The following is a 26755-nucleotide window of genomic DNA, read 5'->3' as shown; positions in this document are numbered from 1 at the left end:
GGGTACCAATCTAAACCAAAAACGTACATACGGCGAGGTCAAAATTCTACAGTTCAATGGCGCGTAGCTAAAAGACTCCAGTGACTGGCGGGGGACTGGTTTGCAATAGCCAGACTGCGGTATTTGTCAGCAAACACTCGTCTGTGGGCGGCGTCACCTCACGTACTCGCCGCGACTACTGCGCCTCGTTCGGGTGCAAGCCGTAGCCACAGCTCGTAGTCCGAGTATCACTCACGTGTTCCCCCTATTCGGGCTGCACGGGGTATTCGAATCACGGTCCAGTACTAAAGTTACGACAGTCTTTAGATGACATTCACATTCGTTGCTTTTGCCAACTTACAACCAGATATCACCGTTCAACCTAACCTTGACCTTGGGCTGTTATCCATATCAGTCTGTCACCACAACCCAAGTGATCGATTTCAGCCAAACAACAAAAATACTGTTCTCATTTAAACGACTCACACTCCACTGTGACTCAGTCCATTGATTTTGGTGTCACGGCACATCCACCCTCACAGCTGACTGGTTGGCTCAACTAACTGCCATGCGAAGGACCCGAGTTCCATTCTGGGTACTGCCAGGGATTTTTCATTTGGTGGATGGACTTTAATGGGTTGCACTTAGCATCGTGATACCAACTGAGGATCTACCTGAATCAGGAGTGACGGCTCCAAGGTCTGCATAGCTGCCGCCAGCCGGGGGAGTGGTGTCCCGACTGGCCCATCTGAAGCCAGAATGGTGGAGCTTTTTTTTGCTTTGTCACAGTGTGAAAAAAACGGTTGACGTTTCAAAAAATTGTCGCTCAGAAGCTCGCCACGACTGAACCCTACTATTCCTATCGGATTAATGCCAGGAGAAATTGTAGACCATTGCATTCGTTTGATTCCTGCCTCCAGAAAGAAGGTACACTATGTGATCAAAAGTATGCGAACACCTATTTGTGGATATCAGTATGGAATGTGACCACCCTTAGCCTTTATGGTGGACTCAACTGTGTTGGTCACACTTGCAGTGACTTGTCTGGATCTCTGTGGAGGAATGATAGCCCATTATTCCTCGAGAGCCGAAACCAGAGAAGGCAGTGGTCTTGGACGCTGGTAGGTCTGGAGCGAACGTTCTAACTCACTCCAAAGGTGTTCCACTGGGTTCAGGTCGACATTCTAGGCAGGCCAGTGCAGTTCGGGAATGAAACAGTGAGCTTCCGGGTATTCAGGGGATTCGTTTTTTCCATGTTCTGCAAAATATTTTGACGAACGTCCCAGTCGTCTTTTTCAGGTGTTGCGAGTTTTACGATTGTGTGTACTCTCTGCCTGGGCACTAACTAGACTGTGAGTCACTGTTGGTCTCAGTCCACTGCGCCCTTTGATGCTATTTTGTTTTACAGAGCACGCACTGATATCCCTTAAACGCAGATTCCCTCAGCGTTTTCCACCTCTGATGGATCTAATGGTCGGAGAGATTTTAATAAATTGACTGCCAGACCCCAAGCGTTACTTAAAATGAAACATTCATCCCTGTTTATTATGTTTTCTGATTTCTTTATTTCGATAGACTCCCTAATTATGCTGCGCTAGGAACTCAGCATGCTGGTCTCATCGAATTTCGTTCCTTGATTACATTCGATGCAGTTGCTTTGCTTGGTTATAGTAGTCGGGTGTGTACGTGATTGTCCTTGCATCTCTCTTCTAGTGTTCTGATAGTCTGCCCAACGTAAGACACGCCATGAAATGCATTATTGTGCTCAATCCGTTGCCTTACAAATACTACTTTATGACAGGGTATATTGTCACACTGCTACAAACTATTCCTCTGCTGTAAATGGTACACAATGTGTTCGTATTGTTCTGCATTTAAGGTTTTGTTATGCGTAATAAGGTAACCACAGCCCAACCACGACAAACACGTGCGTACTGTTACATCACCTGCTGCATACTTTACTGTTGGCAGTATGCATGATGACAGGCAACTTCCTCCGGCATTCTTCAAACCTACTGCCTTCCGTCGGATTTCCACTGTCCAGTGGAGACGTTTACACCACCTCAAGTTTTCCTTAAATAAAGAAATATGTTTCTCATGAAGGGCTGATCGATCTTTGTACCCCATTTTTTTTTAACTCGATGTGTAAAGTTTTTGTGCTAGTTAACTACTGGCAGCATTCTGAACTCACGAGTGATTCCATCAGCTGATTTCGTGCGACTGTTTACAACCACCCAACACAATGACCGACCATCAGTATAGGAGACCAGCGCGGAATTGGTTTAGCTGTAATTTTTTCTTCACGTTTCGCTTCGCAATCGCATCACAACTTAGCTGTAACAGTGCTTAAATGTCCGTGATGGATCCAGGTGACTCTGATCCATTCGGCTGCTACTGCTCTCCCTACTGACAACACAGTAGTACTGTGACTCGGAACAAGGGATACAAATCCTTGTCCACGAAGTGCCTCCGAGCCATAGTTTGTATGGAAATGTCATCAGCTGGTGTTGTCAACAAGTAGGCAGCACTGCGGGTCAGAACTTCAATGTTTTGTGTCACACGATACGAATAGGAAGTTCGGATGACCTCACTGCGGCGTACATCAGTCCGGCGAGCAACATTTAGCGCTGGGAACCCGTCGCCACGTAAAGCCAAACGCGCTCACGGTCAAGCTCGAAGCGACCCTTTGAGCTATGTTGACAGAGTGAAAAGTACACAGCGGTCGTGGTGCGCCGTTCTTTTACGATTTCAGCCATGGCGCGCTCTACTAAACTACAGTAAGGATGCAGGTTTACTTTTACCTCCAACACTTACACCGTTCGTCCAAAAAGCTCCGAGGCAGACTTTATTCCTGGCGTGTAAGCGACATCAGCGCAGTAGCTGTGGCAGTAGCCTGAACTAACAACTGTGCATTCGACCAGTCAGTTATGAGCAGGCAGCGTCAAGTAGTGGACGTGCGGCCGTTTTGCGTCAAAGTTGTTACATCACAAATCGCAATGGAGCAATATCTCTAAACCAATTGTTCGCGACTTTTGATTGATTGATCGCAGTTCAAACGTTACTTTCGTATATTACTAAAAGCGGGTGGAACCAGCCAGAGGGGTCAACTATAAAACGAGGAGGCTAAAAACAAACACAGCAGAGGACATAAAAGGGTAGGCCAAATCTGAAAACTGGAGAAACGGAGGGATAAAACATCAGTCTTTGTACCAGGGAGTGATAATGTGTCCCAGACCTAGAAAGCACGTAGAGAGGCGCCAACTACGATCACCTTGCCCTTGCTCCAGGAGTAAAGCAAAACCTTATAACTGAAAATAAAACAATTTTCACGCAGAAAACTTAGGAGCAGGTCAACCATCCGTAAATCGTCGTTCAAGACATATTTAGGATGTTTTAAAGAACAGAAAAGTATGTGCGAAGTTCGTGCCACACACCTTGACTCACTTCACTGAAACGCAAAGTGCGGACAGTTCTTCTCTGCAAAAAAATCACTGCGTGCGACAAGACTTGATGTTATCAATACAAACCTACCACTGAAAGATGAAGTTCAGAAATTTACACGAGGAATCAACGCTTTGACGACATAATCGATAATCAAGCCAACGTGAAACAACAATCCATATAAATCATTTTCAGATAGTTTCCCAAGTGGCTGTGGGTATTGATTTCCTGGGTTCAAACCGTTTTCAGAAAGATATTTAATATCGAAGAAAAAGACGCAAGTGATATGCTTGATTGAAACTTTCCTTCGATTAGTTTTTTCTTCTCTCTTTACTCAAGACGTAAGAGGACAACTTTTCACCACTAACATTTCTCAGCCACACGAAGGAAACCATACGCATACACATACTCAACCTGTACATTGTCAGTCAATAAGGAAAACTCCAAGATATTTGAAAAACGAATTACAGTTCAGAGGAAGAAAGAAACACTTTACGGTTGTCCCCTTGTGATTCTGTCAATATTGGCAAATGACTTTTAAAATCAGTTGAACAGAACGGATAGTGTCTCGCTAACAGATTATAAAATGAAAGTCAATAAAAATAAAACCAAGGATAATGCAGCGTAGTTGAATTAAGTCGGTCAACACTCAGGGACATAGGTTAGGAAAGGAGACACTAAGGGTTGTACATGAATTCTGGTCAGCAAACTAACTGATGATGGCTAAATTAGAGAGCATATAAAATACAGACTGGCGACACCAAGAGAAACGTTTCTGTGGTAGGGACCTGTTTTTACACCTTTTGTATGTGTGTTCAAAAATGTTTCAAATGGCGCTGAGCACTATGGGACTCAACTGCTGAGATCATAAGTCCCCTAGAACTTAGATCTACTTAAACCTAACTAACCTAAGGACATCACACACATCCATGCCCGAGGCAGGATTCGAACCCGCGACTGTAGCGGTCGCGTGGTTCCGGACTGTAGCGCCTAGAACCGCTTGGCCACTCCGGCCGGCTATGTGTGTTAGGAAGCCCTTTATGTAGATCATTTACTTCTGAATACCTTCTGCAGGTATTTGTCTGGAATGTAGCCTTATACGAAAGTGTAACGTGGACGGTGAACAGCTCAGAAAACAAAAGAATAGATGCTTTTGAAATGAGATGACATAGATAACTAATAAAGAAGTACTGAATCAAATTGGAGAGAAAAAAATTATGACACGACTTGACTAAAAGAAGGATGCGTTTGATAGGATGAACCGTGAATCATCAAGGGTCGACACTTTTATAATGAAGGGAAATATGTTTCGGAGAAAACTGTAGATGGAGACGAAGGCATGACTACAGTGAAAAGGTTCAAATTCAAATACACCGCCGGCCGGTGTGGCCGAGGGTTTCTAGGCGCTTCAGTCTGGAACCGCGCGACCGCTACGGTCGCAGGTTCGAATCCTGCCTCGGGCATGGGTGTGTGTGATGTCCGTAGGTTAGTCAGGTTTAAGTAGTTCTAAGTTCTAGGGGACTGATGACCTGAGATGTTAAGTCCCATAGTGCTCAGAGCCATTTGAACCATTCAGATACACTGGTGTCCAAAATTAAAGCAACAAACGGACATTTTGCGTTTATTTTGCCACAAGACAGTATAAACAGGTAGTAGTAAAGCAGAAACAATGTAAAGAATGCCGAACGTAAACGACAGCAACATGCATAACGGTGGACAAAAATGTTCTTCGTTTTTTTCCAACTTAACGAATTTGTACACACATTCCGACAAGTGGTTAATGTGCTCACAAGGGAACCTCCCCATCGCACCCCCCTCAGATTTAGTTATAAGTTGGCAGAGTGGATAGGCCTTGAAAAACTGAACACAGATGAATCGAGAAAACAGGAAGAAGTTGTGTGGAACAATGAAAAAAATTAGCAAAATATACGAACTGAGTAGTCCACGTGTAACATATACAACTTCAAGGGTATATGTGCAGTTAGGAGCGCCGTGGTCCTGTGGTTAGCGTGAGCAGCTGTGGGGTGACAGGTCCTTGGTTCAAGTCTTCCCTCGACTGAAAATTTTAATTTTTTGTTTTCAGACAATTATTATTTGTCCGTCTGTCTGTCCGATGCAATCACTTTTTTGGGAGTGATAATCACATCCACAAGAAAACCTAAATCGGGCAAGGTAGAAGAAGCTTTTTACCCATTCGCCAAGTGTACAAGTTAGGTGGGTCGACAACATATTACTGTCATGTGACGCACATGCCGTCAACAGTATCGTATAGAATATATCAGACGTGTTTTCCTGTGGAGGAATCGGTTGACCTATGACCTTGCGAAGAAATGTTTTCAGTTTCCATTGCCGTCCTTCCGTCTACTAATCGCACGGTTTTGTGGTGCGGTCGCAAAACACGGACACTAAACTTATTACAGTGAACAGAGACGTCAAGGAACGAACGGACAGATCATAACTTTGCGAAAATAAAGAAACTAAATTTTTCACTCGGGGGAGGACTTGAACCATGGACCTCTCATTCCGCAGCAGCTCACGCTAACCACAGGACCACGGCGCTCCTGACTGCAAATCACCCTTGAAGTTGCATATGTTGCACGTGGACTACTCAGTTTGTATATTTTGCTTATTTTTTTTTCATAGTTCCACACAACTTCTTCTTGTTTTCTCGTTTCATCTGTGTTCAGTTTTTCAAGGCCTATCCACTGTTCCAACTTATAGCTAAATCTGAGGGGGGTGCGATGGGGAGGTTCCCTTGTCAGTACTGGGTGTGACCACCTCTGGCAGCAATACAGGCCTGAGAACGATGGGGCATTCTGCGAACGATCAGTCTCATGTTGAGGCAAGAACGCTCATTCTTCCTGCAGAGCTGCTCGCAGTTTTGTAGAGTGGTTAGTGGATGCTGGTGTGATGCAAGCCATCTCCACAGTGCATCCCAGACATGCTCTACGGGATTCAAATCGGGAGAGCGAGCAGGCCTGTCATGTGTGCAGTATCTTCCGTTTCCAAGAAAACATCAACCACCCGAGTTCTACGCGGTCAAGCATTATTGCGCATCAGTACGAATCTGAGACCACTGCATCTCGCAACAACAGCGAATGAGGCCCCAAGATCTCGTCACGATACCTCACAGCAGTTAAACTTCGCCGATTCACCCGTACAACTTCATGAACAGGGGTTCGAGCGGTAAACATAATCCCTGCCCACACCATTAGGGATGCTCCTCGACATCGGTCTCTTTCCACAATGTTTCGGTCCCGAAATCGCGTTCCACGTTCCCTTCAATGCAAATCCATCGAGAATCACTCTCCAGTCTAAATTGAGGCTCGTCTGTGAAAACAACACCGATCAACTTTTGGACTGTCCAGGTGGCATGTTGGTGACTCAACCCTAGACGTTCCCTTCTGTGAAGACGCGTCAGAGGTAGAAATACGGCAAGTCTCCGACAGTAAAGGCCACTCTGTTCAACCCTTCTGCCTCGATACAACACGTCCAGTGGATGCTGCGAGCTCACGTGCCTGTTGCCATGCAGCACTAAGACGGTAATATCGTGCCGCTAGAGCCAAACAACGGTCCTCTCTTCTGAAGCCACACGTGGCCGGCCCTGCCCTCGTCCTCGGGATACAGTTTCGGTCTCTATAAACTGTCGCCACATCAGAGAAACAACAGAACGATTCACATTAAACAATCGGGCCTCTCAGTCTCTGTCTTGTTTCCCTTCTTTCTGTGGCTCCCCACAGCAGAGAGTCGGGTGGGTATGTGCTGTGTGCCACACTGCACCGTATGCACGTTCATACAGCGATTGTGGATATGGTGCTACCCGGAAAACACTAACTCGTGTCATTGTATCACCGAGAATTGTTGTCCGTTGACCGGAATGCCATCTTCCATCCAGAAAACGATCTTACGGACGTCTGGTTGAGAGTTTGTATGGTTGAATTGTGAATTAGAGACAGGACTGGGAAACAGCGTTTTGTTCAAATGGTTCAAATGGCTCTGAGCACTATGGGACTCAACTGCTGTGGTTATCAGTCCCCTAGAACTTAGAACTACTTAAACCTAACTAACCTAAGGACATCACACACATCCATGCCCGAGGCAGGATTCGAACCTGCGACCGTAGCAGTCCCACGGTTCCGGACTGCGCGCCTAGAACCGCGAGACCACCGCGGCCGGCAGCGTTTTGTTGCTTTAATTTTGGAAACCAGAGTAGATGTTGCTTGCAGGGGTTACGCAGATAAGAACAGGCTTGCCCAGCATAGAGTATGTGGAGCGATGAATTAAACTAGTCCTCAGAGAGAACAGCAACAACAATCTTACTCACAGTAATTATTTTCACCAGTGTATCAGTACCGCAAATTTCGCAAGCGACTGGCCACTTACAACAATAAATATGCAGCTACGTCCAGTAACGTAATTACGCGCTTGTAACAAAAAAAGTACCCTAAGTTTAATACCTGTAAGCAGAAGGTATATACACGAAAAGAGGTGTCTTTTGTGTGTAACATCTCGTTCGTATTCTCTTCCTGTACGGTGATGAAAGGTTGCTGATAGCACGTACGAAACGACGCGATAAACACAGCTAACACTAAAAAAACAGGCGCGACACTGGATTTTACGGCGCTATTCGTATGTCCTCGGCACTTTTATGTTCACGTGAGCAATACTGGCGGCTCTGTTCTCCACCGGGGTGATATAAACGACGCTCTTAGTACGTAGTTGTGTTATCGCTGGACAGATCATTCAATCGCTACAGCTTCCTCGCAAGCAGAAAAAGAACCAACTAATGACTCTATTTCCTCCATTTGAATTCGGAAAATTTTCAGCCCTCTGCATAAAGTGAAACGTGTACTATAGCAGAGTACAGTAGTTGTCGCAGCAAGGCAAGAGCTAATGATACAAATTATCATGAAATACATCACGAACTTGAATTGCATGTATAGGATGAGCTCACATCGTATAATTTGTCCAAAATTTAGGAAATGCTGCGATATTTACCTCGTAACGTGTATGATATTGCTGATTAGCCACTACAAAACTCGATCCTAGATTAGGACGTATTCGGATGAGTTAAATAAAAGTTTTTTGATACTAAGAATTCAAATCCTATACGAAGAACGTTTGGCTTTTGAATAACGCTACTTTTCAACCAGAGAACCTTAGAAACGCATTTGACACAAATTTGACGGACAGGTGGAACTCGTGTTTTCCACGCACATATTCTCTCCTCTATTTACTTTGAAAAAATAGCATAGAGCAACGAGGGTGTAGATACTTCCTCTACAAACTTCGTCAAAGTAGGCAATCTTTTATTTTCTTTTTTCTTTTTAATTCGGCTGCTGCAGACGGAACGCCAAATGCCGCAGTTACTGGTAACGTAATGTGTATTTCGTTGAGGAGTTTCAAACTGTTCAAATGTGTGTGAATTCCTAAGAGACCAAGCTGCTAAGGTCATCGGTCCCTAGACTTACACACTACTTAAACTAACTTAACGCTAAGAACAACACTCACACCCATGCCCGAGGGAGGACTCGAACCTCCGGCGGGAGGGGCCGCACGATTAGTGACAGAGTTTCATAATATGACATCCAGTTTCAACAAATACCAGATATCTGTATATAAAAATGTGAAAATTTTCTTCAACCAATGGCGATCGCTCACACTTTTTGTTGTTCTTGATGTACCCTTCAGCCCGAAGAATGATATGATGCATGTTTCAACGCTGGTGCATCTCCATCAAGACTCTTCATTACTGTACATTTACTTCAACTTACATACGCTGTAACTTGCTTACCGGTCTCCCCATACAAATTCCCCCACCCCTCTACACACTTTCCCCTACTACCAAACTGACTATTTTCTGATGACTCAGGAAGTGTCCTACCAACCTAGCTCTTCTGTTAGTCATCTTTTTCGACAAGACTTGCTCAGCTGGTGTTAGTAAATTTCTATATTCAATACGGAATTTTCACATTTTTGAAGATTTGTTTTAACTACATTTGGTTTTCCTGTCATTTAAATGTCATAAATACTAAAAGAAAATAATTCCTAATATTAAATGTATGTTTCGTGTCAACCTCTTGTTCAGAAAACATTACCTTGCTTTTGCCTGTCTACGTTTCATCTTTACTTCTGTCGTCGTCAGGTGTTTTATTTGCCCAAATTGCAAAAACTGTCAACTGCCTTTAGGATCTCATGTCATAATCAATTGCCCCGGCATCAGCTGACTTAATTTGATTACCCTCTATTGTTCTTACTTTTAGTAATATACAATTTCTAACCTCTATTCCAAGCACTGTTTATTGAGTTCAACCATTCTTCCTGTTCTGCTGTCTCCGACAGAATTACAACTCCACCAACTTTTATTTGTTTTTATTTCTTCTCCTTGAATTTTATTTCCTTTTTATTTTCTGACTTCCTCTAAAGCTTGTTGCATGTAAAGATTGAGTAATAGTGGGGATGAGCTGAAACTCTGCCTCACTTCTCTCTCAAATAGCCCCTGTTAAACTACACTCTAGTTTCTGTACAGGCTGTAATATCCTTTCGCTCCCTTTTTATGTCCCAAATAATTTCACAGTTTCTAACTGCCTAACAGCCAATCGTATCAAAAGATTAAGCTAAAGAATTCATTTCCACAGAAAATTGCGCAGACAATTAATTCAGCTTGACATTCTCAAACATAACGTCTTTCAATCACGGCATGCCAATTTCAAGAGATCACAGGACAGAATTTCTCTTGATGACAGCTAGTGCAGGTGTGGTAACGAGACGTGGGTAAACAAGGCAGAAGATTGAAAAGTAAGGTAGGAATAAATGAAGGTTAAGTTTAACTATTCATCGCCGTGGAGTGGAATCTATGCTGTAATCAGTAAATAATCTTGCTCCGTTTTATTTAGAAAAATTGTATGAGGTCATATTGAAAATTAATGCCTCCTAATTTTTAATGTTGAAAAGCGTTAAGGTTTTATAAATAAAACAAACCTTATTTGCATTCTATACCTTTATTCTTCATGTCCACATATTTATCTCTCAACACAGTCACCCTGTTGACGAACATATTTCCCCGAACGAGATACCAATTTGTTGATACTGTCACTTTAGAATGATTGACTTTGTTCAGGGAGCCACAATCTCATCTCTGCTCGCACCGCTTTATCACTACCAAAAATTTAATCCTCGAATGCGTTCTTTAAGTTTTGGAAATAGTTAAAAATTGGATGGGGCCAAGTCGGCAGTGTATGGAGGAAGATTATGACAGTGAATGCAAGGTGTGGGATTGTTGAAGATGTCGCAGCGTTCCTGTGACCCGGCATTGTCATGCTGAAGGGGGGGATTCTCCATGTGTGGACGAATTCTTTGAATTCGTGCTTTCAGAAACTTGATTACAGCACGCCGCTCCCCACGCACTGGCAAAGTTATGTTACACACCGTCGTGATACATGCTATAATTCAGAGCCCTCTAGTGGCAGAGGGTTTAAACTTGCGACAGCGAAGCGGAAAAGTCGACCGAGAAATATGCATGACTTGTAGGGCCTCAGCCGATACTGAGAACAGAATAAAAAATTCGGAGGCATTGCATTTCAGCATACCTTCGTAATTTCCACCTCTACTTGCGGGTTTCTCGGCTATTTGATGCTAATTTTTTATGAAACTGCATCTGCCGGCCGCGATGGTCTAGCGGTTCTAGGCGCTCAGTCCGGAACCGCGCGACTGCTACGGTCGCAGGTTCGAATCCTGCCTCGGGCATGGATGTGTGTGATGTCCTTAGGTTAGTTAGGTTTAAGTAGTTCTAAGTTCTAGGGGATTGATGACCACAGATGTTAAGTCCCATAGTGCTCCGAGCCAGCCATTTGAAACTGCATTCGGTTTTTCGCTGCTTTAATGGGTGGCCATATGTTTGCAACGTCTCGTCACTGTAATATCTGCCCAACAATAAAAGAAAGGACATATCTCCGACTTAAGCAAACCAATGCGTAATCATTAGACAAATCTTTACTTCTTCCATTATCGATCTTTTCGGAGCACGAATGTTTCTGAGCTTGGGTCAACTTCCGTGTTTAGTTTTGCTTTTTTCATGAGCTTGGTCACCTGGCATGTCATCAGAACAGCTTTCGAAAGAGCAAGTGGTGATAATGTACGTTGGGCAACCATTGTCCTTATATGAAGATGGTGTCTGTTCTTTCGGACATGTCCGAAGGAATAGATACCATCTTCATATAGTTAATGCTAACACGTCAGAAATCTTTTGACGGGTGTCCCCTGAGAACAAACGACAGCTCCGCCAATGCACTGCCCTTTTGAACGCAATACTACTGCCAGCTATACATATATCGATATCACTATCCTATTGCTTTAGTCACAGTGTATATTGACACCAAGAGTATTTGGCGAATATTACATCATGAGATAACACGAAAAAGTATGCAGGAGTTTCTTAGTCTTTTGTACGCCTAAGGTAAGGGAGAGAAAATAAAAAAGATACTAGTTATATGACAGCTTCGTGGGAAAGCTGTCATTCAAACAGATGTACAGGGTGATTCAAAAGTAATACCACAACTTTAGGAATTTAAAACTCTGCAACGACAAAAGGCAGAGCTAAGCACTAAGCACTATCTGTCGGTGAATTAAGCGAGCTATAAAGTTTCATTCAGTTGTACATTTGTTCGCTTGAGGCGTTGTTGACTAGGCGTCAGCGTCAGTTGATGCTAAGATGGCGACCGCTCAACAGAAAGCTTTTTGTGTTATTGAGTACGGCAGAAGTGAATCGACGACAGTTGTTCAGCGTGCGTTTCGAACGAAGTATGGTGTTAAACCTCCTGATAGGTGGTGTATTAAACGTTGGTGTAAACAGTTTACAGAGAATGGGTGTTTGTGCAAAGGGAAAAGTTCTGGACGGCCGAGAACGAGTGATGAAAATGTAGTACGCATCCAGCAAGCATTTGTTCGCAGCCCAGGAAAATCGACTCGCAGAGCTAGCAGAGAGCTGCAAATTCCACAATCAATTGTATGGAGAGTCCTACGAAAGAGGTTAGTTATGAAACCTTATCGTCTGAAATTGGTTCGAGCACTGTCTGCAGCTGATAAGATTAAAAGAATCGATTTCTGTGATTTTATCCTTGCTCAAATGGAAACAGATGAATCTTTCGTTTCAAAGATTGTGTTTAGTGATGAAGCAACTTTCCACACTAACGGGAAAGTCAACCGTCACAATGTCTGTATATGGGGCACTGAGAATCCGCGGGAAACAACTCAGTATGAACGTGACTCGCCTAAGGTGAACGTTTTCTGTGCCATTTCAGCCAATAAAGTTTTTGATCCGTTTTTCTTCGAAGGTGCTACTAAATGGTTCAAATGGCTCTGAGCACTATGGGACTCAACTGCTGTGGTCATAAGTCCCCTAGAACTTAGAACTACTTAAACCGAACTAACCTAAGGACAGCACACAACACCCAGCCATCACGAGGCAGAGAAAATCCCTGACCCCGCCGGGAATCGAACCCGGGAACCCGGGCGTGGGAAGCGAGAACGCTACCGCACGACCACGAGATGCGGGCGAAGGTGCTACTGTAACTGGACTGCAGTATCTGGATATGTTAGAGAATTGGCTGTTCCCTCGGCTCGAACAAGAAGCACAACAATTCGTATTTCAGCAGGATGGAGCGCCACCACATTGGCACTTATCTGTCCGTAACTACCTGAACGTCAACTACCCGAGGCGATGGATCGGCCGCCAGGCAGCCCGTGACAGAGCACTTCATCACTGGCCTCCAAGAAGCCCTGATCTTACCCCCTGCGATTTTTTCTTATGGGGGCATGTTAAGGATATGGTGTTTCGGCCACCTCTCCCAGCCACCATTGATGATTTGAAACGAGAAATAACAGCAGCTATCCAAACTGTTACGCCTGATATGCTACAGAGAGTGTGGAATGAGTTGGAGTATCGGGTTGATATTGCTCGAGTGTCTGGAGGGGGCCATATTGAACATCTCTGAACTTGTTTTTGAGTGAAAAAAAAACCTTTTTAAATACTCTTTGTAATGATGTATAACAGAAGGTTATATTATGTTTCTTTCATTAAATACACATTTTTAAAGTGGTATTCTTTTTGAATCACCCTGTATTATAGAAACTGGAACGCTCGACAGGAGCCTAGTAACAGACTTTGTGTAAGTTGGTATGAGCCAGCGTTGTGGCGGAGACACAAGTTTCAGCTGCTCAGTATTCATTTGGCCGGCTTGTGAAACAAGTTGTGTGTATGTGTGTGTGTGTGTGTGTGTGTGTGTGTGTACGCACGCATGCGGCCGTTAGCAGCAGCGGCGGCAAGAGCAGCGCGGCGCCGCTGGCGACACTCACATGGCCCCCACGTAGAGCGCGTCCCTCTTGGCGTCCAGGAAGAACGTGCGGTAGTAGAGCCGGCCGCAAGTGAACTCCCGCACGTGACCTGAAACAAGACGCCGTGCCGCGGCCGGTCACACGCGCTCGTAAACACAGCAGGCGCTACGCTGCGGCAGCAACTAGGGCCGCTCTTCGCGCTGCTAAAGTCGCCATGCAACTGTGCACAACACGGCGACACTGCTCTCACCCTGCACATTACACATCCAGATGTCTCCCTCACCACCAACTGAAACTATGGCAGAAGCGTTCGATCACTGTCAGTTAGCTAAACAGTAAAGCAGTAATCAATGCTAAGATTGGCTACGAAGTCTTTCGCGACGTATTTCTTGAGTAAAAATCTCTCGGTGTACATGCCGCGTCAAATCAGGATAAAACTCCAAGCTTTCGACCACTACCTCCATGGTCGTCGTCAGGGATAAAACTGACTGTCGTGAACTAGCGAGGTTCCCACACCAGTTTTCCGACCACCTAGGAAAATTAAGGAAATGTTGAGACCAGTCAAAGATAGTCTCGGCTTAAGAGTGCCGGGAATTTATACTATTCCTTGCGAATGCGGCAAGAATTACGTGGGCCAGTCTGTAAGAACCGTTGCCGACCGCTGCATCGAGCACCAACGCCACCTGAAATACAGGTATTTGGAAAAATCAGCGGTGCCTGAACATAGCCTGCTTAACAAGCATAAGATTTTATTTGAAGAAACCAGAGTAATAGCCCACACATCGAATTACTGGGACTCTGTGATCCGGGAAGCAGTCGAAATTACACTTAGCGATAATAACTTTAATAGAGACAACGGCTATGCACTTGGCAACACTTGGAAGAGTGCACTGGATAAAGAAAAATCGCAGAGAAAAACTTCTCGCACTTTACCTCCTGATTCAAGGGATGGCGCTGCAAGCAACGCGGGATAGCAACTACATCTATGGAAGTAGAGGGCACCGCTTCACTACGCGCCATATCGCTGACGTATTCCAGCCAATCAGAAGCCGTCATTTGCATAGAAAAGTGGGAACCTCGCTAGTTCACGACAGTCAGTTTTAGCCCTGACGACGACCATGGAGGTAGTCGTCGAAAGCTTGGAGTTTTATCCTGATTTGACGCGGCATGTACACCGAGAGATTTTTACTCAATGCTAAGATTGTTTTGGACACGACAGTGCTCGTGATGGAGGTGATATGCAATTCTCTTTCTCAGACCTCTCGACTGACTTACCCAGGCAGTTAGAGACGGACCTACACTTTAACGTGTCCTGCGAGCCTCGACATTTTTTTCACACCCTTGGCAGGGGTGAAAGAAGTTCAGATGGATCAAATGGCTCTGAGCACTGTGGGACTTAACTTCTGAGGTCATCAGTCCCCTGGAACTTAGAACTACTTAAACCTAACTAACTTAAGGACATCACACACATCCATGCCCGAGGCAGGATTCGAACCTGCGACCGTAGCGGTCGCGCGGTTCCACACTGTAGCGCCTAGAACCGCTCGGCCACCCCGGCCGGCGGGTGAAAGAAGTGGCAGATAAAAATCCTAGGAGAGACCTGGAATCGAACCTGAGATCAATGGATTTAGTGTCTGGCACTTTACCACTTAACCAAAGTCAACAATGACAGTTGATACAGTTTAGAAACACATGCGTGCGCTATCTCTCCCCAGCCCCCTCCCCCCACTCTCTCTCTCTCTCTCTCTCTCTCTCTCTCACCCACCCACCCACACACACACACACACACACACACACACACACACACACACACAGAGAGAGAGAGAGAGAGAGAGAGAGAGAGAGAGAGAGCGCTACTAGTTGAATTATTCGTCGAAAAGTAACATTGACGGGCACAAATATCAGCGTGCTTAATTCTTTCACTACCACTGGGACGTATCTGCCTTACGGCAGGTTATCAGAGGACCAATGGGAAATTGCTGTATCTTATTGCTATGTATTGAGAGGGATACGTCAGATACATCTCATATCTTCTAGCTTTTCTAAACTGTTCTAAGGCTTATTGGCATTTGCCAATTGTTAAATGTTTGTGCATACAACCAACCACTGTTTTTTTTTTTTAGATTTATGTGTTTGTTAAAACATGAGTGCTAACTGGAACTCGTTAAACTTCGGTTACACGATAAATCAGTCTAATCTAAAACCCGTAAATTCAATTAAATACCTAGGTATTACAATTACGAACAACTTAAATTGTAAACAACATATAGAAAATGTTGTGGGGAAGGCTAACCAAATGCTGCGTTTTATTGGTAGGACACTTACAAGGGAACCTCCCCCACCCCCCTCAGATTTAGTTACAAGTTGGCACAGTGGATAGGCCTTGATAAACTGAACACAGATCAATTGAGAAAACAGGAAGAAGTTGTGTGGAACTGTCAAAAAATAAGCAAAATATACAAGTGAGCAGCTGTTGAACGAGAGGTCCTTGGTTGAAGTGTTCTCTCGAGTGAAAATTTTACTTTCTTTATTTTTGCATAGTTATTATCTGTCCGTTCGTTCATTGACGTCTCTGTTCACTGTAATAAGTTTAGTGTCTGTGTTTTGCGACCGCATCGCAAAACCGTGCGATTAGTAGACGAAAGGACGTGCCTCTCCAATGGGAACCGAAAACATTTGATCGCAAGGTCATAGGTCAACCGATTCCTCCACAGGAAAACACATCTCATATATTCTATACGAAACTGGTGGCGGCATGTGCGTCACATGACAGGAATATGTCGTCGACCCACCTAACTTGTACACTTGGCGAATGGGTAAAAAGATTCTTCTACCTTGCCCGATTTAGGTTTTCTTGTGGATGTGATAACCACTCCCAAAAAAGTGATGAAAACATAAGAGTTTGTCACATAAACTGAAAATAAAAAGTTAAAATTTTTCACTCGACGGAAGATTTGAACCAGGGACCTTTCATTCCGCAACTGCCCACGTTACCGCGAGACCACGGCGCTCCTGCGTTCCTAGTGACCTTGATGTTGCATATCTTCCCATGAACTACTCAGTTTGTATATTTTTGCTTATTTTTTTCACAGTTCCACACAACTTCTTCCTGTTTTCTCAATTGATCTGTGTTCAGTTTTTCAAGGCCTATCCACTGTGCCAACTTATAACTAAATCTGAGTGGGGTGCGATGGGGAGGTTCCCTTGTTAGAAAACGTAACAGACCCACTAAGGAGACTGCATACATTACGCTCGTCCGTCCTCCTTGGAGAATACTGCTGCGCGGTGTGGTATCCGTATCAGGTAGGACTGACGGAGTACATCGAAAAAGTTCAAAAACAGGCAGCACGTTTTGTATTAACGCGAAATATGGGAGAGAGTGTCACAGAAATGATACAGGATTTGGCCTGGAAATCATTAAAAGAAAGACGTTTTTCGTTGCGACGGAATCTTCTCACGAAATTCCAATCACCAACTTTCTCCTTAGATTACGACAATATTTTGTTGACACCGACCTACATACGGCGGAACGATCACCACGATGAAATGGGGGAAATCAGAACTCGTACGGAAAGATATAGGTGTTCATTCTTTCCGCGCGCTATACGAGATTGGAATAATAGAAAATTGTGAAGGTGGTTCGAGGAACCCTCTGCTAGGCAATTAAATGTGATTTGTAGAGTATCCATGTAGATGTAGATGTTAAATGATAATCTGGGTGCGCACTTCTCACTTCCATCCTCATCCTACTAATGTAAAAGTCCAATCTGACAACACACGACAAAGAGGTAGTAAATAAAGGAAAGATCGGAACGTGATGGGTTGTGTGCCACTAGTCACTACCGAGATATGTCTTCCATTTAAGTTTGGTTTCCACCAGTAATTTCGGTGTGAACACAGCAGAAACAATTGCATTCACCATCGAAATTAGCTCGATTTAATAGAATAGTTCGAGGAACTGACTGAAATAATAATTTTTCGTTCGTATGAGGTGATGTTGGTACGACTGAGTTTCACTCGCGGGTCGTATGCCTCTTACGCAGGACAGCCCTCTTTGTATCGCTGAGACAATGCAGCACCTTGCCATAACGCAGTCAAAAGAGACGCGGTCAAGGCCGGCCATTTCACAGCCCGTAAGGGGTTCGTCAAGGTACGTTCTCGCCAGCAGCCACCGAGATGGACACTTCTCTGGTTAACGGTACAGACACACACCACACCCCTTGAAGCCAGTTATGACAGGTTAGAAACTAATGCCCGTTTACGTCCACGGGTGACATGCTCGCACCGGTCGAAAGTTGACAGCCCGCTGATGAGGTAGGAAGTTAGGTCCCCCAACAGAAGAACTGACGGCAAAAGTGTGGAAACAGTTATGACACTTTCGAAAAAAGAATGGTACAAGGAGAAACGAGCATTTGCTCGTGCGTCATGATCTAACGCAAATACTAGAGGTCTTATTGGCTTCTAATATGTGGCGTGGATCTTTTTGAGACTCGTAAGACGAGAGGAAGGGAGCTATATGGAAAATTTTCGCTCTTTCGACAGGTGAAGCAAGTAGGCACAAGCTCTGGTTGACTGACGCGGGCTTTTGGTAGAATTATTTTTTGTTGGGACGCCAAAGTTAGCGAAAGAAAAAAGTACTGAGAACTTTCGGTTTCAGAAACCGGGGCAGAGAGCATTTTGTTCCGGAGAGTTATCGAGAGAAGAGTCTGACTCGGAGAGCGGCGGAGAACAGCGGGTTCCTGTTCCTGAGATCGACGGGAGCAGTTGATCTTCGCTCGACTTACAAGGCAACAGTTAAATAGGTGAGTATGCTCGTTGCAGCGGCAGGATTTAACTGACTTTAGCATTGTGTGAAGCTCAGGAATCTTCCGATCTATTTTAGAGTCGTAATCAAATACCTCTGGATAACATTTCGGTAATTAGTTAACCCCGTATCAATTGAATATAGAATATTACACAAGATCATCAGGCGTACTTATACGCGAGGGACATTGCTCCTCATGAAAATTGCGTGGAACGAATCTTTTAAATCAGACAGCTTACCGTCAACCTACAGGCCGTACGATATATTCCTTTACTTCCGTATTAATCACTGGTGCTCTGGCATCTCGCGACCACTGTACTAAATTATTGGTAGAATCAATAACAACAATTTACAATTTCATTAGGAGTTCCTTCCCACTTCTTTCAGTTTCCACGTGCCACCGCCAAAGAAAATCCTGCTAAGGCTTTGGAGAATTGTTTGGAGAATTCTTGTAACTACAGGAAACACTTGTAGGCTGCGTTATCTCCAAGTGTCATTGGTACTCCTCGGCTCCACAACGAAACATTGTCCCGAAATTTGGTAGAAAATCCGAAGAAATTCTGGTCGTATGTAAAGTACACAAGCGGCAAGACGCAGTCAATACCTTCGCTGCGCAGTGCCGATGGTACTGTTACCGACGACTGTGCCGCTAAAGCGGGGTTATTGAACGCAGTTTTCCGAAATTCCTTCACCAGGTAAGACGAATGGAATATACCAGAATTTGAAACACGAACAGCTGCTTTCTTAGAAGTAGATACCTTAGGGGTTGCGGAGCAACTCAAATCGCTTGATACGGGCAAGTCTTCAGGTCCAGATTGTATACCGATTAGGTTGCTTTCAGATTACGCTGATGCAATAGCTCCCTATTTAGCAATCATATACAACCGCTCGCTCACCGATAGATCTGTAACTACAGATTGGAAAACTGCGCACCAGTGTTTAAGAAGGGTAGTAGGAGTAATCCATCTAACTACAGACCTATATCATTGACGTCGGTTTGCGGTAGGGTTTCGGAGCATATACTGTATTCAAACATTATGAATCACCTCGAAGGGAACGATCTATTGATACGTAATCAGCATGGTTTCAGAAAACATCGTTCTTGTGCAATGCAGCTTGCTCTTTATTCGCACGAAGTAATGGCTGCTATCGACAGGGGATCTCAAATTGATTCCGTATTTCTAGATTTCCGGAAAGCTTTTTTGACACCGTTCCTCAGAAGCGACTTCTAATCAAGCTGCGGGCCTATGGGGTATCGTCTCAGTTGTGCGACTGGATTCGTGATTTCCTGTCAGGAAGGTCGCAGATCGTAGTAATAGACGGCAAATCATCGAGTAAAACTGAAGTGATATCAGGTGTTCCCCAGGGAAGCGTCCTGGGACCTCTGCTGTTCCTGATCTATATAAATGACCTGAGTGACAATCTGAGCAGTTCTCTTAGGTTGTTCGCAGATGATGCTGTAATTTACCGTCTAGTAAGGTCATCCGAAGACCAGTATCAGTTGCAAAGCGATTTAGAAAAGATTGCTGTATGGTGTGGCAGGTGGCAGTTGACGCTAAATAACGAAAAGAGATGATGCACATGAGTTCCAAAAGAAATCCGGTGGAATTCGATTACTCGATAAATAGTACAATTCTCAAGGCTGTCAATTCGACTAAGTACCTGGGTGTAAAAATTACGAACAACTTCAGTTGGAAAGACCACATAGATAATATTGTGGGGAAGGCGAGCCAAAGGTTGCGTTTCATTGGCAGGACACTTAGAAGATGCAACAACCCCACTAAAGAGACAGCTTACACTACACTCGTTCGTCCTCTGTTAGAATATTGCTGCGCGGTGTGGGATCCTTACCAGGTGGGATTGACGGAGGACATCGGAAGGGTGCAAAAAAGGGCAGCTCGTTTTGTATTATCACGTAATAGGGGAGAGAGTGTGGCAGATATGATACGCGAGTTGGGATGGAAGTCATTAAAGCAAAGACATTTTTCGTCACGGCGAGATCTATTTACGAAATTTCAGTCATTAACTTTCTCTTCCGAATGCGAAAATACACTCCTGGAAATGGAAAAAAGAATACATTGACACCGGTGTGTCAGACCCACCATACTTGCTCCGGACACTGCGAGAGGGCTGTACAAGCAATGATCACACGCACGGCACAGCGGACACACCACGAACCGCGGTGTTGGCCGTCGAATGGCGCTAGCTGCGCAGCATTTGTGCACCGCCGCCGTCAGTGTCAGCCAGTTTGCCGTGGCATACGGAGCTCCATCGCAGTCTTTAACACCGGTAGCATGCCGCGACAGCGTGGACGTGAACCGTATGTGCAGTTGACGGACTTTGAGCGAGGGCGTATAGTGGGCATGCGGGAGGCCGGGTGGACGTACCGCCGAATTGCTCAACACGTGGGGCGTGAGGTCTGCACAGTACATCGATGTTGTCGCCAGTGGTCGGCGGAAGGTGCACGTGCCCGTCGACCTGGGGGACCGGACCGCAGCGACGCACGGATGCACGCCAAGACCGTAGGATCCTACGCAGTGCCGTAGGGGACCGCACCGCCACTTCCCAGCAAATTAGGGACACTGTTGCTCCTGGGGTATCGGCGAGGACCATTCGCAACCGTCTCCATGAAGCTGGGCTACGGTCCCGCACACCGTTAGGCCGTCTTCCGCTCACGCCCCAACATCGTGCAGCCCGCCTCCAGTGGTGTCGCGACAGGCGTGAATGGAGGGACGAATGGAGACGTGTCGTCTTCAGCGATGAGAGTCGCTTCTGCCTTGGTGCCAATGATGGCCGTATGCGTGTTTGGCGCCGTGCAGGTGAGCGCCACAATCAGGACTGCATACGACCGAGGCACACAGGGCCAACACCCGGCATCATGGTGTGGGGAGCGATCTCCTACACTGGCCGTACACCACTGGTGATCGTCGAGGGGACACTGAATAGTGCACGGTACATCCAAACCGTCATCGAACCCATCGTTCTATCATTCCTAGACCGGCAAGGGAACTTGCTGTTCCAACAGGACAATGCACGTCCGCATGTATCCCGTGCCACCCAACGTGCTCTAGAAGGTGTAAGTCAACTACCCTGGCCAGCCAGATCTCCGGATCTGTCCCCCATTGAGCATGTTTGGGACTGGATGAAGCGTCGTCTCACGCGGTCTGCACGTCCAGCACGAACAATGACAATGACAATGACAATGACAATGAATTCACGGTGTTCTTATTTCAATTTCCAGGAGTGTATTTGGTTGAGCCCAACCTACATAGGTAGGAATGATCATCAAAATAAAATAAGAGAAATCCGAGCTAGAACAGAAAGGTTTGGGTATTCGTTTTTCCAGCGCGCTGTTCGGGAGTGGAATGGTAGAGAGATAGTATGATTGTGGTTCGATGAACCCTCTGCCAAGCACTTACACGTGAATTGCAGAGTAATCATGTAGATGTAGATGTAGAAGTGAAATAAAACAGGCCAAATATTTCACTATCACACCTCGAGTGGCTCGTTAAATCACCCGATTTTAATGCCATAGAACAGCGGGCGAAAACATGGCAACCCTTTCCGAACTGTGGCCGATATCAGGGCTAGAGGTGGTGTTGAACAGCATTAGCGTGTTCTCTCCCTGAGCGTGACTTATTTTCAGACCAGTGCGCTTATTATAATTATTGATACACGGATGACACTTCGACTGGTAATGAGTTTCTCGCTGCCGCGTTCCGTGAACGGCCAGAGCCTCGGGTATTTGGCCGTACGGAACCTCGGTAAGAGTGGCTGCCGGAGGGCAGACGCCACGGTCCGGCGGGTTTTCCGGCGCGTCGCGGAAACCCGCGGATCGCCTCTTTTGTGACACAGGCGGCCACGCGCGCAGGGCTTTCGGTAATTAGTCACACGCGGCCCGCGGCGCGCGTTTCATTGAAATTCGACGTCGTGGCGCGTGACTGCGCACGCAGCCGTCGGCGGCCGAACCGGCGGCGATTCTGTTCCCGCTTTATGTCCGGGTGACTTTCGGCACAAAAAAAAAAAAAAAAAAAAAAAAAAAAACCGGTGCAGCGTCACCAGAGACCTCTCAAAAGTTAATATGAAGAGGCCTGCACGTTTTAGCCGGAAATATCACACATCGGAAAAACACACACAACAGGAAAGTACAGAAATACACGCTTCCAAAGCCCCGCAGCGTTGTACGGTGCACAGGACTCGAGTAGCAACGAGAAATTGGGCCCGTGAATGTTATTCTGGTCGGCTTTGGCAGTATTATACTGTGATGAACAAAACGCGATACTTCACGGTTTATAGAATTTCTTATTCATCCAAGTACGCATCGAGTTAATTTTACCTGTGAATCAGAACATTGTTTGCTGTGGAAGATAACAACGATCCACCCTCAGTCTCTGTTCGAACTCCTTTTATTTATTTCTTCACCTATTATTTACCACACATTCGGGTTACATTATCAAATACTCTGTTCGAACTCCTTTTATTTATTTCTTCACCTATTATTTACCACACATTCGGGTTACATTATCAAATACTACGTTAAGACACAAACGAACTACAGACATTGGCTGTAAGTGGATTTCGATTTGAGTTAATGGGAAAGATGAAAGTCTGGGCCGGAGTGGGATTCTAAAACGTCTCCTGCTTACTAGGCAGATGCTCTGAGCACTAAGCCATCCGGATACTGTGGTCATAGCAACTTCACGGACTTTCCCAGCATGGCTGCCGTCAAACCCAAATCCTCAACTCATCCACACACTACACACATTGCCCCTTATCTTCATTACTCGCGAAATTAAGCCGATTTTATAGCACTTCGAGCTTCGTGTGCATCCGCACTGAAGAGATCATTGGCCGTCCTCGTCTTAATTACATATATGTGGTGTCTGTTCTTTGGGCTATATCCGAAAGAGCAGACATAGCGAAAATTTTAACAGCGAGACAGTGATGCTGAAAGTGCTTCTTTTCTATGTTCCAATTTCAACAAAACTTCTTCCTTATTTTATTATTTTTATTTATTCTTTATTATTTTATCATACTAGACGAAGAACACTTCTTTTTTCAATGACCGTCTTCAGCTGTGGTCTACAGCCACCTTCGGACTTTTGTTCCAATGTAGGAAGCTTCGTAACGCAGAGCTTTTCACGTATCACAAAGGCAACGCAGTACAGTGCCTGAAAGAAAAGGTAAAGCACCCAGGAGACATGGTCATATGTCAGTGTAGCTTTGTAAAAGTACCCACCATCGGTGAATATGTAAATGATTGGAGTAGAAAATTCTCTGTGACAGGATGAACGGCTACCAGAGAGTTTCAATATTGTTCGTAGTTACTGTCGTTACCAGGCCTAGGACGGTACATAAGGGCCGTGAAAAGGGTCAGATGTTGAGCGATCACCGTGAAGGCATGGAGATGTTGCGTGCTCTTGTCAGGCAGCGTTATCACCACTTGGCACACTTACGAAGGGCCCTTATTGTTGTCTTCAAGAAACTCATCGTTTCAGATTTGTTGGGCATTCGGGTGTGACAGTGGTCTGATGGGAACTGAGGGCAGCCATACCGACGTCAAGGCTGATTAGGCACAGCTGTGTTACTCCCGGCCCCATGGTGTGGGAAGCCATTGGATATGACTGTTATCATGTGACAGACTAACGGCCCATTTTTCCATTAGACAATGCTCCTCCATATTCTCCACACATTGCATGTGCCCTATGAACTGTTTCTGTGATGTCGGGGTAAGCCCGTGGCCAGCAAGATCCCAAGATCTGTCCTCTACTAGCAAATTCGTGGTACCAGCTCGGACATCAACATTGTTCCAGCATATGAAGGACTAGTTACAACAGCTGTGCGCTAGCTTGTCTGAGGAGAGGATACTGTGGCTTTATGGCACCGTACCCAGCGGAATCGGTGCACGTATTGAAACCAAAGTGGATTCAGTGTGTCTCACTGCAAGGAAATGAAAGTCTAGGAAACGTCTGAGATGGTCTAAAATAATTATATGTTATATGATATGTGCCAATTTGTTGCTGTGTGTCAGATGTAGCTCCATCACTTCACGATATTGTTATGAAAGCAACAGGTTTAAAAACGTAAGTAGACAAGGTTATGGCCGATTGTTTCTACGACGAGGAGGAGATCATTCCTATTCATTACCCACGAAAAACAGCGCAAGCCTTCTAGATTAACTGTAAAAAAGAGATGTGAAAAGGAAAAAGACAATGTTTCAACTGGATAAGGCGCCCACCTAGGGAAGTTCTTCGACAATCGAAGTAGAAAATGTCGGAGAATCCATTGTATTCATCTGATTTGCAACTCCTACATCATCCTTTTTTCGCTTCAAAAGAAACTGCTTCTTGTAAAACGATTTAAGTCCAACGAGGGCGTTAAGGCAGGTGTAGACGGATATTTTTATAGTCTTCCTAGATTAGTATTATTTCACTCAGAGATTGAATCAAATGTCTGAAACAGTATTGGACAAAGTGCACTGACGCCATTAACGGTTACACAACACCGGCATTTCCACTTCTCTGACGATTTTCTGGTTGAATACCTCCCTGTCCAAAAATCGAAAGAAGAAATAATGACGCTCCGGTACGACGTCGGAGAACTGGCGGAACATTCAACTGACCGAATAAACTTCAGTAATTACGAAGTGCGTTGTTGTACAGAGGAGCTACGAGAAAAAGCACATTTTAACTAAAAATACGTAATGTGTCAGTGCCAAGGGAAAATTAGCCACCTCGTCCTCGCAGAGAATATCAAGCGAAGGATTCTAAACCGACCTGAAGTGTGAAGCAAGACTGTTTAGAAACCTTACCGGTTGTTGTGTCCCGCCAGGCAAGCAGAGCTATCAACTGCCGCTTTGTAAACATAAACATGCACGTAATCTCCTATGTCTGACACGCACATACAGCACATAACCTTGACTGAAACTTCTTTCTGGTGCCATTTTCAACAACCACCTGATCATCGCATGTATATTGAATATTTAATCCTCTGAAAATACAGTACAGTGGACCTACAAGAAGTGGAATCAAGGCTGTAACCTAACCATGTGATAAAGCGAAACGATGGAGGACTCCAATGCTTACTTTTTTTTTAATGACTCTTCAGGTAATTTTATATTAAGTACTACCGCCAATGCAGACCCGACGGACAGCAGTTTTAGATTATCTCCTAAAGTAGCTGGAAAATTAGGGAACGGTCAGATTTTGCATTTTTGTACAGAAATAAACAGTTGAATTCAACGAAGAGACGGGGACCGGAAATTTCATTAGTCAGTTACGAGAAACGACTGTCACTAATTTGGCTCTGAATATAGTTTCATGCAGATTTTTCTATTGCTATGTGACTGACAGCACTCGCACGTAAAGCATAATTAAATTACGACTTTATTACGGCTAGTAGCGATCGCCCCAGGAGTAACCAATCACAATCCTGGAAGTGTATTAAGCTTTAATCAGTTATGTGCACTTGAGAAGAGGAGAGGAGGTGTGAGGTTCCTGACCAACATATCGTGTCAATTAAATCACACATCTCCACGCATTAGCTTTTTAAGTGAGTCCGTGTGAAGGTGTCGATTGTGATACGACTTATGGAGAGAAACGTTAGTTTGGCGAATTTCAAAGTGTTATTCACAAATTGGATTATATTTGCTTACCAAAACGGATATAACAGCCAAAATGCATAACGTTCGTACAAATTATGCTAAGAGAAGAACTTGATGACGGGTTACTCAACTTCACCATTCAGTATGCTACTCGAAAACGGATAAAATTCAGGTTCGTACTACCGACTTTTCAGTGATACAGTGTATTGTACATAAATTCTCGGCTACTAGTCTAGGACATATTTCCTCGACAAATAATTCAGATCCTCTTTAACGTATAACTGTGCACGTTTCGCGTTTGAAGTAGGAACAGAGTTTTCCTATTTCACTCACTAATGTCTTACCGTATCATATTCTGGGGCAACTATTCAATCAGAAAGAACATGTTTATTTCAAAGAAGCGGGAAACAAGAATTATGTGTGGTTCTCACTCTAAAATGTCCCTTTTAACTACTGGTCATTCTTCAACAGACTAACGGTACATTTATTTCCTAAGCACTGGTCACTCTTCAACAGACTAACGGTACATTTATTTCCTTATGAAGTTTGTTGTCAATAATACATGACAGTAAGAAAATAAGAATAATATTCACAAC

The 26755-nt window shown here is 44.7% G+C and overlaps 1 protein-coding gene across 1 annotated transcript in view; it reads right to left on the bottom strand.

Annotated features, from left to right (window-relative positions):
• The window catches only part of LOC126198968 (semaphorin-2A-like), a 747394-nt gene that overhangs the window by 289861 nt on the left and 430778 nt on the right, over nucleotides 1-26755 (bottom strand). The window contains exon 2 of the mRNA XM_049935625.1: nucleotides 13774-13861. Coding sequence (XP_049791582.1) covers nucleotides 13774-13861 — 88 coding nt within the window. The remainder of the gene's footprint in view (nucleotides 1-13773; nucleotides 13862-26755) is intronic.

The sequence above is a fragment of the Schistocerca nitens genome, chromosome 8, assembly GCF_023898315.1.
Source record: "Schistocerca nitens isolate TAMUIC-IGC-003100 chromosome 8, iqSchNite1.1, whole genome shotgun sequence".
NCBI classification, from domain to species: Eukaryota; Metazoa; Arthropoda; class Insecta; order Orthoptera; family Acrididae; genus Schistocerca; species Schistocerca nitens.
This window is presented reverse-complemented; position numbering and strand designations above follow the sequence as displayed.